The sequence below is a fragment of the Marmota flaviventris genome, chromosome 9 (assembly GCF_047511675.1).
Source record: "Marmota flaviventris isolate mMarFla1 chromosome 9, mMarFla1.hap1, whole genome shotgun sequence".
Taxonomy (NCBI): Eukaryota; Metazoa; Chordata; class Mammalia; order Rodentia; family Sciuridae; genus Marmota; species Marmota flaviventris.
In genome coordinates, this window is record NC_092506.1 from 7,834,088 (window position 1) to 7,849,827 (window position 15,740).

At 56.4% G+C, this 15,740-nt stretch overlaps 1 protein-coding gene across 8 annotated transcripts; it reads left to right on the plus strand.

Moving 5' to 3' along the window:
* Positions 1–425: 425 nt before the first annotated feature.
* On the plus strand, positions 426–15,485 carry Rasgrp2 (RAS guanyl releasing protein 2). Of its 8 annotated transcripts, XM_027944518.3 has the most exons (18): positions 1,247–1,348; positions 1,573–1,734; positions 3,111–3,252; positions 3,927–4,029; positions 4,546–4,608; positions 4,964–5,095; positions 5,863–6,013; positions 6,200–6,373; positions 6,515–6,631; positions 7,569–7,850; positions 8,614–8,691; positions 9,147–9,269; positions 9,571–9,686; positions 12,915–13,056; positions 13,297–13,333; positions 13,703–13,879; positions 15,085–15,148; positions 15,295–15,485. In XM_027944518.3, exons 3-17 carry the CDS (start codon positions 3,180–3,182, stop codon positions 15,141–15,143), a joined length of 1,827 nt encoding a protein of 608 aa, XP_027800319.1. In that variant the 5' UTR covers positions 1,247–1,348; positions 1,573–1,734; positions 3,111–3,179; the 3' UTR covers positions 15,144–15,148; positions 15,295–15,485. The 8 variants fall into 8 exon arrangements, with proteins under 8 accessions (XP_027800323.1, XP_027800322.1, XP_027800318.1 ...); XM_027944522.3 differs by lacking the exons at positions 1,247–1,348; positions 1,573–1,734 and adding an exon at positions 426–640; XM_027944521.2 differs by lacking the exons at positions 1,247–1,348; positions 1,573–1,734 and adding an exon at positions 1,055–1,160.
* The last annotated feature ends 255 nt before the right edge of the window (positions 15,486–15,740 follow it).

Sequence of the window (15,740 nt, forward strand, 5' to 3'; positions counted from 1 at the left end):
CTGGGAGCTGGGACTTGGGATGAATCCTCCCGGACTACCGAGGATCCACACGGTCACCGGAGGAACCCAAGAGGGGGCGTGGCCTGCGGGTGCTTGGCGCCCTCTTAGCCCCGCCCCTAGCCCCGCCCCACTGCGGCGTTTTAGGGTCTCTTAGCAGGTGGCTCAGCTTGGTAGAGTCGTGGTGGCGTTAGGACTGGGGAAATGCACGGACCGTTTAGACTAGGCCTTTGTCATCCCTTCATTATGGGGAAACTGAGGGCCAGGAACGGCCTATTTCTGAATTTCACGGTACCAAGACTGAGGTGTGGGAGGAGGTCCTGCCTCCCGGCCTCAGGCAGGGAGGGGCAAGCCTCAGCAGGGAGGTTTGGGGCCCGCGGTTTCACAGTGAGTGTGTTTGAACCGAAAAGGCCGGAAACTGTTACCAGTTCCCTTGGCCCAGCTTGTGGGGACCCCAACTGCTTGCGGCTGCCCCTCCCAAGTTGGTCTTCCCGGGGCCCAGGTCTCCAGTCTCCAAGCTGCAGAGAACCCACCCATCGCTTGCAGCTGCCCCTTTCCATCCCGCCCGAGGAGAGACACGCCCTCCCGAGTGAACTGGAGAACCCCTTCGCCCCGTCCCCAGACATCCAGGCCGCATCTCCAGGTAGCTGGATTGTCATCCCTCGCCCCACACAGGACCTTCTCCCCCCAGTGTTCTCACCTCGTGCTAGCCCCATCCCCCAGACTGTCACGGGGATCCTCTGCCCCCAAACCCCCCGACCTCCATCGGGCTAGCGCCTCCGCCGCCCGCAGGAAGACGCGCGGCCCGGCACCGGGTTAGCCCCGTGGGAACGGTAGTATCGAAAACAGGAACCCGGGCCGGGGGGCTGGGCGGGGCGCCCCTTCCCCACCGCAGTCCGCTTCCTGCCCCTCCCGGTTTCCTCCGTCCGACACCCAGGCGGGGCGGAGGGCAGCGGGGCGTCCGGGGTGGGGGAGGGGGCTTTTAGATTAGTCCCCCCGCCCCCTCATCCCTCCGTTTGCCAACCCTTGGCGCGCCTGGGGGCGCAGCCCCCAGCCTGCGGCGCCGGCGTCCGGGGCGGCGTGGCAGGGGAGGGGTTAAGCTGCCGCAGGGACCGCCGCGTGCGGGGCGAGGGGGAGCCCCAGTGGAGAAGGCGCAGCCGGCGGTGCGGAGCCCGGCGCAGGGGCGGGAGGGGCAGGGAGGGGAGGGGAGGGGGCGGCTGCGGCGCGGGGGCGGGGCGGCAGGGAGCTGGGCCGCGGCGCGGAAAGCGGGTTGGAGCCGCAGCCGCAGCAAGGTCGGCGGGCGGGAGCGCACCGAGGTGGCCGGACGGACCGGGTGCGGCGGGTCCCAACAGTGAGTGAGCGAGCGCGGGCGGGGCGCTGAGCGGAGGAGGGCGCGGCCCCTAGGGTCCCTTGGGGCGGCGCGGCCAGGTTGGGGTGGCGGATGGGTGGGGAGTCTGCGGTCCCTGTTCGGGGTAGGAGAGCTGCATCGCTCTGGACTACCTGCGGGAGGGGGGGCTTCTACAGTGCACCCAGTTCTTCCCTGCTACATCTCTCAGTCTGACCTTTCCCTACTAGTCCCCATTTAACAGATTGGAAAATTGAGGCTGAGAGGCCAAGTGATTCTCAAGGTCACACAGCATGGAAGCAGCAGAGCCATGGGGGGACAGCTCTGGTGACTGCAAGGAAAAGTCAGCTCAATAACTCCGTAGAGGAGCCCCCCTACACCAGAATGGGGGAGTACGTGAAGGGGTGGGGTACCTTTCTTTGGGGCAAGGCTCTGCCAGGGTCAGGGGAGTCAGGGCGCTGGGGCTGCGGGGCTGGCCCTGGACGCGGATGAAGGGGGAGGGGCGGCAGAATGGGCGTGTGCGCGCCCACGGGGGTGTGTGCCTGTGTGTGGGAGAGTACATGCGTGGAGACATACTGTTTTGCGTGTGTGCACACGTGTGGGGATGTCAGCGCCACTGTGACCAGAAACTAGAGGTTGGTTTGGCTCAAGTGAACAGCAGGTCTGGGAGGCGACCTCGTCCTCGGATTTGAGTTCTAGGGTGGATGAGCTGGGAATGTGTGTGTGCCTGGGGGTTCTCAGTGTAGGTGTGCGCAGGGCGTGGGTGCCATTGTGTGTGAGACAGAGGGTAGGAGACAGGTGCTTTGTGGCCCTGGTGTGTGGGAGATGGGGCTTGCACCTAATGTAGGTCCCTGGCCTCCAGAATATAACTTGGGTATGGAATGAGTGTCTGTCCCTGCATGGGTGCGTCTAGCCCCCGTCAATGACCAAGTTGCTGGTGGTGTCAGGCCCGCAATGGCCACCCCCACAGTGCTAGCGCCCCCTTCTGGGCACCCTACTCTGTGCGCTCACCATTCGCCAGTGCAGAATGAGGACCCAGGGCTGGGGAGGAAGAAGGCCCTGAGGAAGGGCTGAGCTGGGACCCCTGGGGCCTTCATGGAGTTGACTAGGGAGCGCGCGGTTCCCAGGCTTAGGCTTCCCGCTGACGCCTCCGGGCTGGAGCCGCCCCCCCACAGGAATGTTCCTCGGCACTACAGCCCGCCTCCCCAAGGGCAGGCCCCTGGGGGACGCCTCAGCCCCGCCTCCCCTCGCCAGGCGCCTAGGAGGGGGCGACGCGGGCAGGACGCCTGGGTTCTCTGCTCACCCTCCCATCCCAGGGAGAAATTCCTCCGAGGTCCCCTCAGGCTCTGGGTTCCCAAAATAACCCTGCGGGGGAAGGGAAGCTGTGGAGGGAGGGAAGCGGGAGGGGCGCACAGCCGAGCTGCGGGGTGCTGCAGGTGCTTCTGGGGAGCAGGCGCGAGAAGAGGGCCTGAAGGGGGCTGGGACACCAACCAACTAACCCCAGGAGTCCGGGATGGTCCTCATCCCCGTGGAGCCCTTAGACCCTCCCGCGACTCGGAGGGTGGGCCGGAAGCCTCTCTGCGGGTCCATTTCCCAACTAGAGGGTTGCACCATCCTGGGCCCTGACCGTTTACCCCGGGGGTGGCCGCGGAAGACTACTCCGCCCCTGCCAGCAGGGGGCGTGCCCGCCCCGCCCCGTTCCTGCCCCCGGGCCGCTCCCCTGGTTTGCGCCTCCGCAGACTCCCGCTTTGCCTTTCTCCTGGGACAGGATCGGTCTGAGCCCCTTGGGGAAGCTTCCGGAGCGTAGCCTGGGTCCAGCCCACCGGCCCCGGCAGCCATGGCGGGCACCCTGGACCTCGACAAGGGCTGCACAGTGGAGGAGCTGCTCCGCGGCTGCATCGAAGCCTTTGGTGAGTGGCAGGGAAGGCACAGTCCCGAGCCTAAGCCCGCGCCCCTACTTTCCAGGGCAGACCCTTGGCTAGGACCCACCCACCCTTCCCATCCTGCAGCCTCCTTAATGGAAGCCTGTCTTTATCACAGGGCCGAGAGGTGCCCACGCTTCAACCAGATGAATGTTTCCCTTCTTCAGTGTTCCTGAGCCTGCAGCGAAGGGGGCGAAGGGAGGGCCAGGGTCCCAGACTTTGATACACGCGGGGACATTATCTCTCTCTCCGAGGGATCCGGAGGAACTTGCTATCTCTGGCCTGGAAGCTGTTTCCGGCAGATGGTGGGGGGGGGGGCTGAGCGGGTGAAGGGGTGCCCCTTCCCCCCGCGCTCAGGAAATGACCTCTGGATTCTTGACCCCCGGGGAACCCAGGCTCTTTCCGCCCCAGCTGGTTCCCCTCGATGGGCCGGGCTGGCTTGGACGCTCCCTCCGGCTCCTTGGGCACTTTCTTACCCTTCTTTACCCCACGTTTTCTTTTTAATTTGCCTCTTGGTTTCCGAGTTCTGGGAAAGCAGGAGGTTGGCTGGGTCAAGAGTGCAGCCCAAGGGTCCTGATACCAGAGGGCTGCAGGCTAGGGCTTCAGGATCAGAGCTTGAGGACCAAGGGTCAACCGGCTTCTCTTTGACCCTTCCGAGTTAGATGACTCCGGGAAGGTGCGGGACCCGCAGCTGGTACGCATGTTCCTCATGATGCACCCCTGGTACATCCCCTCCTCTCAGCTGGCTGCAAAACTACTCCACATATATCCTTCGCGGGCCTCGCCCAGGCCCCTGATGTTGGAGTGTCTGAGCGAACTCCACTGCGCAGCTTAGATGGAGAATGAGCCTCAGCCCTAGAGTGCAGGCTCCTCGTATATGCCGGGATCCAGGCTTGGCCCTTTCTCCCTCTAGGGTCTGGGTTCTGCAGCTTTCCTCCCATCATAACTCTTGCTGGCCTAGGTCTTGCCCTCACCCTCTCAGAGTCTAAGATTGGCTTCTGATCCTCAACTGGGTGGCCTCTTGCCTCTCAGGGCCCAGGCCCCACTCTCAGCCTCTCGAATAAACTGCCCCTCCACCCCTACCTGTGCCCCTACCAGAGCTCATGCCCCACCCTGAGCATCTTCCCAGAACCCGGGCTCTGCCCTCAGCCTCTTTCCAGAGGGGGCGTCCCATCCCACGCTGTGAGCCCAGGCCCCGCCCCTAGCTCGCTGAGTGCTCAGACCGCCTCTGCCTCCCTTCTTAAAGTCAGGCTCCTTATGTTTTCCTTAACTCCCCTTTACCTACCAACAATCCCGGAAGGACAACTCCAATTCACTGCAGGTGAAAACTTGCCATCTGGTCAGGTGAGTCTTCCTCCAGGGTCCTGGCCCCTTCTCTGGCTCCTTTCTCTCTGTCTTCAGCGGGGCCAGAGGAGGGGCCCTCGTGCCCTTGGCTCATGTGGGTTTTAATTCCTGGCTCCGTCCAGATGGGTTCTGCTGCTACAGGCTGTCCGCTTCTTCCACGAGGCCTTTCTCTTCCTTTTTGCTCAGTGCGGGTGGATGTCTCAAGAGGCTCTGTAACCTTGGGGAAGGAAAGAGCTGGGAGAGGGGGAACCCCTCTGTCCCTCTCATTGGAAGACTCCAGTTCCAATGGTGCTGCCCACCTGGGGACAGAGAGCTTGGGAAGCTCTGCCTTGTGTGACTCCGCCCCTCCAACCAGGTACTGGATCTCAGCCTTCCCAGCAGAGTTCGACTTGAACCCAGAGTTGGCTGAGCAGATCAAGGAGCTGAAGGCTCTGCTAGACCAAGAGGGAAACAGGCGGCACAGCAGCCTCATCGACATCGAGAGCGTGTGCGTGGGGGGACCTCAGGGGGGGACTCAACATCCTACACCATCTGCACTTAATAATAAATGTCTGTTGAATTGAATGAGTGAGGGTCATGTCACTCTCTTGCTTAAAGACCTTCCATGGCTCCCTGTCGCCTTTGAAATGCCTGTCTGGCCGAGGAGGCCTTTCACGGCCTCCAGCCAGCTTGGTGTTCCTGCCTTATCTCCCACGGCCCACTGCCCATCCCACGCGCCTCATACCTTGGCTACACCGGGTTCATCGCCTGCATCCTTCCCCACCATGGTGCTCCGCTCCTGTCATTGCCCTTGTCTCCTTCTCCGTGCCACCAAGACTTGGCTCAGGTGTGAAGTCTGCAGGCTCTGAGGGCTTGGGCTCTTCCAGGGCAGAGCTTGTTGCTCCCTCCTGTTTCCCATGGCACTCTGGACAGACTCCTGTGCAAAAGCCTCGGTACATGTGTCACGCTGTCCGGTGATCGTGTGTTTCTGTGTCTGTCTCCCTCAGTGGACTGTGAGCTCCTCGAGGGCAGGAACCGTGTCTTGCTCACCTCTGTATCCCAGCGCCTAGTGCAGTGCCTGGCACAGAGTACGTTGTCCATAAATGTGTGTCGAGTGTGTGACGAGGGGGAGATGTGGAAGGACTGGCGGGACGAGGGCCGTTAGTGCCTAGCACAGTGGCTCCCCAGTCAGCCCGAGTGGCGTGTCTGCGTGAGTGTGGGGCCACAGGAGAGGGGATGTCCCCAGCACAGGGCTCACTTCCCCTGCCCCCTCAGCCCCACCTACAAGTGGAAGCGGCAGGTGACCCAGCGGAACCCCGTGGGACAGAAAAAGCGCAAGATGTCCCTGTTGTTCGACCACCTGGAGCCCCTGGAGCTGGCGGAGCACCTCACCTACTTGGAGTATCGCTCCTTCTGCAAGATCCTGGTGTGGCCCCAGGGCTTGTGGTTGGGGTCAAGTGTGGGCTGGGAAGGGGGCTCCAGGAGGGCCAGGGTCTCGGGGGCAGGATGGGTCACAGGGAAGGCCAGGGGGATTCATCAGAGGAGGGCGAGGCGTGGTCATCTGCAGGGAGAGGGGCCAGCAAGGTGCTGAGGCTGCTCCACCTGCCCCCAGTTCCAGGACTACCACAGTTTCGTGACTCATGGCTGCACCGTGGACAACCCCGTCCTAGAGCGATTCATCTCCCTCTTCAACAGTGTCTCGCAGTGGGTGCAGCTTATGGTCCTCAGCAAGCCCACAGCTCCTCAGCGGGCGCTGGTCATCACACATTTCGTCCACGTGGCTGAGGTGCCCGCCTCTCCCCTATCTCCCCGGCCTCCCTGCGGCTAGGCAGGCCAAGTCCATCCTTCATACGCAGCCACCGCCTCCTCCCCACCAAGGCTGCCTCAACTCCTGACTCATCGCCTCCCCTCTCCATTGCCCTCTCAGAAGCTGCTCCAGCTGCAGAACTTCAACACTCTGATGGCAGTGGTTGGGGGCCTGAGCCACAGTTCCATCTCCCGCCTCAAGGAGACCCACAATCACGTTGGCCCTGAAACCATCAAGGTGCCTGGGATGGGGGAGGGCCTGTGCTACGCTCCCCAGTGGTGGGGTCTGAGTGCCACCGTCCTCATTTGACAGTTGGGGAAACTGAGTCTTGGAGGGGTTGCATAATGCTGGTGACGGGGGGGGGGGGGGGGGGACTCACAAGTCACCTGACGCCAAAGCTTGTTCTTTCTCCTTTTAAACATAGTGGGTAATATAGACACAGAAAAGCTCATAGAACGTGCGAACAGTTTAAAGAAAAATTATAAAGAAGACACCTGGGTAACCACCCTCCAGGCCAAGGTATAGAGAGCCTTGCCAGGGGTGTAGCTTAGGGGCAGAGACCCTAGCACCTTATTCCCTCGCCATCAGAGGCAGCCAACGTTATGACTTTTGTGACAGTGACTTCACTTTTCTTTGTAGCTTTACATCTAATGGGGATTTGGGGTGCCCCTTTTACAACCTCCTATGAGTCAAATCATGTCCTGTGTTATTTTTTGTCTTTCCACTGGGGTGGGAGAGTCTTTTCATCCTGTCATATGGAGCAGTCGTTCGTGCGTTTTTGTTTTCAGACCGTTTGCTATTGTAAGTCCACCCCAATTTATGCATCTGTTCTGTCATTGGACATTTGGGAGTGTGCCAGTTCTTCCTGTTACCGACTATAGAGCTGGCAGCATCCTCCCAGTTCGTTGGCCTGTGCCACCTCACCTCCCTGAGCCTCAGTTTCTTTTTCCGTTAAATGTTGGTGGCATCCTGTGCCCAGGGCTGGTGTGCAGGTGTGGTACTCAGCAGCAGATGTTGCTTTGAACTCACGAGCAGGTGAAGGGGGATGATAAGGGGAATTTAACCTTTTCTCCATCCGGTGTCCTTGACTCATCTTTTTCCACATCTCCAGGGTGATGTGGGGAGGATGGTCCAGTGTGTGTGGGGGTATGATCTTTTGCCCTTTGTTCCCCAGCTCTGGGAAGGTCTGACGGAACTAGTGACAGCTACAGGCAACTATGGTAACTACCGGCGCCGGCTGGCAGCCTGCGTGGGCTTCCGCTTCCCCATCCTGGGCGTCCACCTCAAGGACCTGGTGGCCCTGCAGCTGGCACTGCCTGACTGGCTGGACTCTGCTCGGACCCGGCTCAATGGGGCCAAGATGAAACAGCTTTTCAGCATCCTGGAGGAGCTGGCCATGGTGACCAGCCTGCGGCCTCCCGTGCAGGCCAACCCTGACTTGCTGAGCTTGCTCACGGTGAGGGGCGGCTCTTGGGCCTGACAGCTGTACCTGGTCCTGGCTGTGGGCTTGGCCTTAGGTTCTGGGTTCTGCTCAAGGAACTGAGATCCTCTTGGGCTCTGGAGCTTGAACTGAGCTGAGATGGGTTGCAGACTATGGTCAGGGCCGGGACCTGAGGTCTCATATTGAGGCAGGCAGGAGGACTGTGGGCTGGCTTGAGGCTGGGCGTGTGTCCTGGGTCCAATTTCTGGAGGTAGATTATGTTCAAAGTCTGGGGTCAAGCTCTGGATTCTGCCAGCAGAGGTAGTTTCTAATATAGTTATTCCTGTCCTCTGAGTGACGTTCTGACCTTGACATTGTACTGGGTCAGGAGATCTAGAGTGGGAATCAGGTTCTGGGCTAGAGCTGGCTAGTTCTGGATGCTGGACTGAGGCTTAAGTGTGAAGGTTTGGAGTGAATTCTTAGTTGCTTCTAGACTGGATGGGCATCAGGGTTGAAACCTGAGCTGGATTCTGGATGAATGTCAGAGTCAGGCTGTTCTGAATTGGCTTCTTGACTAGAGTCTTAGCAGTGCATTGAGTACCCGGTTCAGGGCCAAGCTGTGTTCTGGTCTCTGTGTAGGCTGGTGTGGGGTTGCTGGGGTGTATTCTAGGCCATGCTTTGTCCTGAGTCTAACTGGGATCTGAGCTGACTGATAGCCTCTAGGTGGCCCTGTGACCCTAGACTGGAGCTCCTGAGAGTAGCAGGGACCACAGCATTTGACCAGACCTGTGTACCCTAGGTATCTCTGGATCAGTATCAGACGGAGGATGAGCTGTACCAGCTGTCTCTGCAGCGGGAACCACGCTCCAAGTCCTCGGTGAGGGAGGGGCTGCCTGCTTCCCCACTCTGTCTGTCCCACTGAGAATCCCAGGGTGTGAGGACAAGAAGCCACCTTCTTCTTCTTCTTTTTTTTTTTGATACCAGGGATTGAACCCAGGGATGCTTAACCACTGAGCCGCATCCCCGGCCCTTTTTATTTTTGATTTTGAGACAGGGTCTCACTCACTTGCTTAGGGGCTTGCTAAGTTGCTGAGGCTGGCTTTGAATTTGTGATTCTCCTGCCTCAGCCTCCCCAGCCTCTGGGATTACAGGTGTGCTCCACTGCACCTAGCAGGAGGAGCTCTTTGAAACTACCCTACCAACTTGCTTGCCGGACAGAGGAGTTCTGAGCAGGCCTTGGGCAGGTTCCCCTCTCCTCTAAGGATCCCTCTGTTCCCCTGGGCCTTGGCTCTTCCACCTTTGGCCCTAGTATGGTCCTGTCCATTCCCACAGCCAACTAGCCCTACCAGCTGCACCCCACCTCCCCGGCCCCCAGTGCTAGAGGAGTGGACTTCGGCCGCCAAGCCCAAACTGGACCAGGCCCTTGTGGTGGAGCACATAGAGAAGATGGTGGAGGTGAGACTCCCGGAGCCCGAGCCGTGTGGGAAACAAGTCTGCTTGGACGCTGCAGCTAGTAAAGGGCAGTTTTGCTAGAGCTGCCCTGGGAGCCACCACCAGTGCATGTCCAAGGGCCAGTGCTCTGTCCCTAGGAGGCACAAGGCAGAGCAGGCTAGTGCACGGAGCTGAGGTGCAGACGGGGTGGGCGTGTGGACAAGGGAGGTGCCCTTCATAACACAGGTCTGTGGGAAGAGATGGGCCCTGATATTCCTTTTATTCTCCCCACTCCTGCCCCTCATGTCCCTCTGCGTACCCCCAGTCTGTGTTCCGGAACTTTGATGTCGACGGGGACGGCCACATCTCACAAGAAGAGTTCCAGATCATCCGCGGCAACTTCCCTTACCTCAGCGCCTTTGGGGACCTGGACCAGAACCAGTGAGGAGGGCTGGGGGCTGGGGGGGCAGGCAGCCCGGCTCCCTTCCCCTAGGGCTTCAGTTTGCTCTGTAGGGTGAGGCCATTGGACCAGATGACCTTGGCCGGGAAGCTGCCCATGCTGGGAGGGGCTCCTCGATTTTTCGTGGGTGGCAGGAGGCGGCCAGCCTTAGAGGGGCAGCTTTACCTCACTAATTCAGACAGAGGGGGGCTCCACCCGAATCTTGCAAAGACTGAGGCTTGGGGTCCATTGCTACATAAATACTATTTTATTTGTGGAGCTTACAGCTGGCAAAAGTGTAGGCAAGTGGAGCTCCTGGGTAGCCAGTTTTAATGAATAGATAAGAAAGGCCTGTAATTAGCAGCACCCACTTGCTTATCCACAATTCATATGCTGACAATTTGGAAAAACATCTGGTTCTCTGAAGTAGGTTAAACATGCCCCCAGCAACCATGTCTATGCCCCATTTTTTGCTGAGCAGGCAAACCCCTAAAGAAAATATCCAGACCATCCTAGGTCCATCATTTATTTTTAAATGTGACCTGTATTTCAAAACTATGTTCTTTTGTTTTTTGGTTTTTTTGGTTTGTTTGGTACCCGGGATTGAACCCAGCATGCTGTACCACTGAGCTCTATACTCAGCCTTTTTCATTATTTAATTTTGAGATTTAAAACAGGGCCTGGCTAAGTTGCTGAGGCTGGCCTCCAACTTGTGATCCTCCTGCTTCAGCCTCTGGAGTTGCTGGGAGTGTAGGCATATGTCACTGTGCCTGACAGTCTGTCGTTCCATGATTTCCACATGACAATAATCTGAGGTTAAAAAAAAAAAAAATCAGGTAGTAAGAAGTGAACGTCCCCTCCTCCTCCCCACAGGTGAGCAATGTTAATGGTTGGGCAATATATGTGTCCTTCCAGTCTTTCTTCAGGTTGAAATACATGAAGACTTTGTTTGTGTGGTGTGTGTTTCATGGACAAATAGGATTATAGTATAAATCCAGTTCTGCCAGTGGCTTTGTTGTGGTCGCTTTGTTTCTTGTTCTAGAGCTGAGGCAGCAGCAGTGAGGCTGGGGTCCTTTAAGACCCTGGAGGCCCAGCTCAGCCTTAACTCTACCTCATGCCTGCTTCCCGGGCCTAGTGCCCAGCACCCACTGGGTATCAAGCCCCAGCGGCCAGCTCACAAAGAGGGAAAGCCTGGAAGCTGTGGTTGCAGCTCAGAGGAAGGGTATGTGCTTAGAATGCACAAGACCTTGGGTTCCATTCCCAGGACCCAAAGGAAAAGAAAGACCAGCCTCGCCCTCCCAGGACCAGCCCCGGCTCGCTGCTTCCTCCTGGAGCTCTTTGTTTCTGGAACCTGAGGGTTTCCATGTCGTTCTTCCAAAATCACGTATGCGTTTAAACTTTTTGATATAGTTTTAAGAGCATCTAGGTATCTGTAGCAGTGGGCTTCTCTTTCTTTTTTTTCAATCACCCCCTTGAAGAAACTGTACCCCCCCACCGATTTTTGTCCTTGGTCTTTGTTCCCACTCCATCCTGGACCTCTTTCTGTGTGGATTCATGTAGAACTACCTCATGCTTTAGAGCAGCTGTGGAGTGCTGCCCCGCGTGGCTGGGCCGGCGTTCTCCTACCCATCCTCCTGCTGGTGGCCATGTAGACCGTTCCAGTGTCTTTCTATAATTATACGCCACACTGCTGTGAACATCTTTGTACCCATGCACTCAGGCCAGTATTTCTGTAGGAGAAATTCCTAGAAGTGGGGATAATTGGATCAAAAGATATGCACATTCTAAATTAGGAGAGAGCCTGCCAAGCTGACCTCGCACAAGGTTGTACCAGTCCGCACCCCCATCCGCAGCCTGAGTCCTAACTTCCTTGCCAAGAATGGACGCTGTAATAAGCCCGACAGTCGTGCCAGTCTCATTGGCAAACGGTGTCTTGGATAAATGTGCATTTCTTTAATGTGATTGGGGCTAGCGTCTTTATTTATATGTTTATGGGCCATGTATATTTCTTTTGTTAACTGCCTGTTCATATTCTTTGACCAGTGTCCTACTGGGTTTGTTGGTCTTTTTCTCATTGGTTTTTAGAATCTCTGTTAATGGATATTAACCTTTTGCTGTTGGATGTGTTGAATATTTTCTCCCTGTGTGTCATTTATGTTGTCTCTTTCCATATAAAATTTAAAAAAAATTTTGTGTGTCCAATATGTCAGTCTTTTCCCTTAGGACTTCTTGAATTTGTGTTATGTGTAGAAAGGATTACAACATAATTCTCTTATATCTTTTCAGATACATGTATACTTTTTATTTTCTTAATCAATGTTCTTCATTCAGTGAGAGTGTAATTTTCGCCTGCAGTATGAGGTTGACATGAATTGTATATTTTTCTAAATGCCCAGTTGTTCCCAATGCTCCATGGATTGGAAAGATCACCTGGGTCACATTATGGAACCCCCAACACGGTGGGTGGCAGTTCCAAAACAAGGACCAGCCCTGATGGAAATCACTCTTGGTGGCTGAGGACCTACTATGCACATGGACACTTTTATGTATTATCTCATTTAATTCTCAGGAATCCTACCAGGCATAGGAAGTATGTCCCTGCATAGATAAGGGAAGCAAGGCACAGGGAGATTAACCAGCACAGGTCACATGGCCAGGAGGCAGTCTGGAATTTGAACTGAGGTCTGCGTCCAGAATACATGCTCCTTCCTCCCCTAAAATAAATAAGAAAGGGGGCTCTGCCCTAAACCCTGGGATAGGAGGGAAGCCCTGGAGCAAAGGCTTCTGTCCTGTGGGATTATGCAAGAAAGAGTGAGCCGGTATTGCTTTCCCCAATCTCACCTGGCCCCAGAATGCATGGGAGAGCTCCTGGCGCTCAGGGCTCCCGTCTGACAGGCATTGCGCAGAGCACACTTTGGGAACCACAGGCTGAGATAGATCCCTTGGGGAAGAGCTCAGCCCTCTCAGTTGACCCACCAACTGCGAAGTGTGCAGTCAGGGAGGAGGAAACCCACGCCAGTGACTTGCCAGAGACCACACGACTAGTTAGTGGCAGCTGCTACATCTGTCTAGCTCCTGGTCTAGCTGATTTTCTCTTCCCTGTACCAAAGGTGCAAAACTTGAGTTCCGCGAGGACCTGGTGGCTGGGAGTTCCCCAGGGGGGTGGGGTGGGCGAGGCAGGTGGCGGGCGGTGAGGAGGAGGCCGGAGCTCAGGCGCCCCTCCCCACCAGGGATGGCTGCATTAGCCGGGAGGAGATGGTCTCCTACTTCCTGCGCTCCAGCTCGGTGCTAGGAGGCCGCATGGGCTTCGTACACAACTTCCAGGAAAGCAACTCGTTGCGCCCTGTCGCCTGCCGCCACTGCAAAGCCCTGGTGAGCCCCCCAGCTCCCCAACTCCGCCCAAGCCCCGCCCTCCCTGTCGGCCCCGCCCCTGCCAGAGCCGTCCAGGCCCAGGCAAACCTGGTCAATCCCATCTGCCTCTTCTCCTCTTGTTCTGTCCCGGCCCCCGGGTCCCCCGGGGCCCGAGGCGGGTTCTAAGGCTCCAGTCCCTGCCCTCGGGAAGACCTCACCTCTAAGCCCCCGCTCCCAGCACGGTCTGCTCCTCTATTGCAGATCCTGGGCATCTACAAGCAGGGCCTCAAATGTCGAGGTAAGATGGACTGAATAGCGGGGCTGCTGGGCCGAGGTGTTTTGGAGAATTCGTTTCTGGGTAGGAAGTTGTAGTTTGGTGAAGCAGTTGCCAAGAAGCGACGCACTTTGGAAGCAGCGGGGTATGCTGATGAATGTGAAGGGTTGGCTTTTAAGAGAGTGGCTATTTTGGTGAGGCAGCTGCCTAGGAGCAAAGAACTTTTGAGGGGATAGGCTGGCAATTAGAATGAAAGGAACATCTTGGAAGGGACTCTGATTTTGGTGAGGCGGCTGCTCCAGAGTGAAGGAACCTGGGGAGAAGTGCAGGGCTGCAGGATGGGATGGAGAGTTTTCCCACCAGTGACCGTGGCGGGGTTCTTCCATCCCTCAGCTTGTGGGGTGAACTGCCACAAGCAGTGCAAGGACCGCCTGTCGGTGGAGTGCCGTCGCAGGGCCCAGAGTGTGAGCCTGGAGGGCTCTGCACTCTCCCCCTCCCCCACGCACACCCACCACCGGGCCTTCAGCTTCTCCCTGCCTCGCCCTGGAAGGCGTGGTTCCCGGCCCCCAGGTAAGAGCCTCGCATCTGGCTGGCCTGTACAGGGAGGGAGGCCGGGTTGTGGTAGCAGCCTATTAAGCCTATTAATTTATCCAGGAAGGAACTCAGTCCAGAGTTTGCCATTCTCTTATTGCCGTTGGGATTATTAAGAAGCATTGGTAAGGGTGCCAGGAAGGTAGCCACGGAGCTCTTGACCTTCCAAGGCTGGGCAGGAGAGAGACCCTAATTTATAAAGTATGAACTGAAAGAGGCTTCTGTCCTCTTATTTTGTTAGAGGGATTGGCAAAGGATTGGAAGAATCACATGAACCATTTGCCTGCATTTCCTTTTTATTTTTTGGTATTGAGGATTGAACTCAGGCACTCAACCACTGAGCCCCATGCCCAGCCCTATTTTGTATTTTATTAAGTGACAAGGTCTCACTGAATTGCTTAAGGCCTTGCTAAGTTGCCCAGGCTGGCTTTGAACTTGCAATCCTCCTGCCTCAGCCTCCTGAGCCGCTTTTTGACTGAGAGAAAAGTGCCTGGTCCTGATAACCTCCTGGCTGCTTTCTTAGGGTCTCCAGGGTTTTAGATCAGTTGGATGAATGACAGTTTACCAAATGATTACTTTGCTGAGAACCATTTGAACAGCTATGTTAAACTTTTTATTTTTTTTTATAGATAGAGAGAGAGCGATAGAGAGAGAATTTTAATATTTATTTATTAGTTTTCGGCGGACACAACATCTTTGTTTGTATGTGGTGCTGAGGATCGAACCCGGGCCACAGGCATGGCAGGCGAGCGCGCTACCGCTTGAGCCACATCCGCAGCCCAGCTATGTTAAACTGAGGTCTAAGGCAGGTGACCATTGCCATTTGTGTTAGCCTAAGTCCTCAAAAACAGAGGCAGGCACAGGGCATTTGTCCTCAAAAATAGAAAAGATAAAACCATTTGCATCAAGCCTTCCAGAAGTGCTGGGGTCTGAAATGTGAAATACACACAAAATTGACATTTAGGCTCATTGCTCAGACAAATCTGTGGCTGTGGTGGAAGCTGCAGCAAAACTAAAACTTAGAAAAAGTGCCTTGAAAATTGGGTCGTTTGGTCATTTAGGGAATTGATTTTTGGTGGATGGATCTGCTTTCCGGATAGGGGGGTGTTTCCGTGAAACAGGGAGGGTTGCACCAGGGATGGGGACTCAGGAGTGGGTTCTGTGAAAACCCTCCCTCCTTGCAGAGATCCGAGAGGAGGAGGTGCAGGCCGTGGAGGATGGCGTGTTTGACATCCACCTGTAAAGATGGTGAGTCCTCCCAGGGTGGCCCTGAGCTCCCCCTGAGGGCAGGAAGCAGGGCAAGGGGCACTGGGAAATGTGCTCCATCTAAATGGTGGCCTGCACCTGGCTGTGGGGGAAGGGGGTGTCCTCACAACTTTTTTTTTTCTTTCCAGCTGTGACTGTATCAAGGACTCATTCCTGCCTCGGAGAAAATATTTGGACCAGAGCAGGGAGCCTGGGGTTCTGGGGCTTGGTGTGAGGGCGGCATGTACTGAGGGCAGGGTGGGGACAGTGTCCCTAAGGTTGTACAGACTCTTGTGAATATTTGTATTTCCAGATGGAATAAAAAGGCCCGTGTAATTAACCTGGACCATCCGAGCCTAGAATCCTGGGGGGCTGTACTTATAGGGCCAGTCTTTTTTTTTTTTAAACCTCATTTTTTTTTTTTGAGAGAATTTTAATATTTATTTTTTAGTTTTCGGCGGACACAACATCTTTGTTTGTATGTGGTGCTGAGGATCGAACCCGAGCCGCACGCATGCCAGACAAGCGCGCTACCACTTGAGCCACATCCCCAGCCCATAGGGCCAGTCTTGTGGCCGGAGAGACATGGGAGATC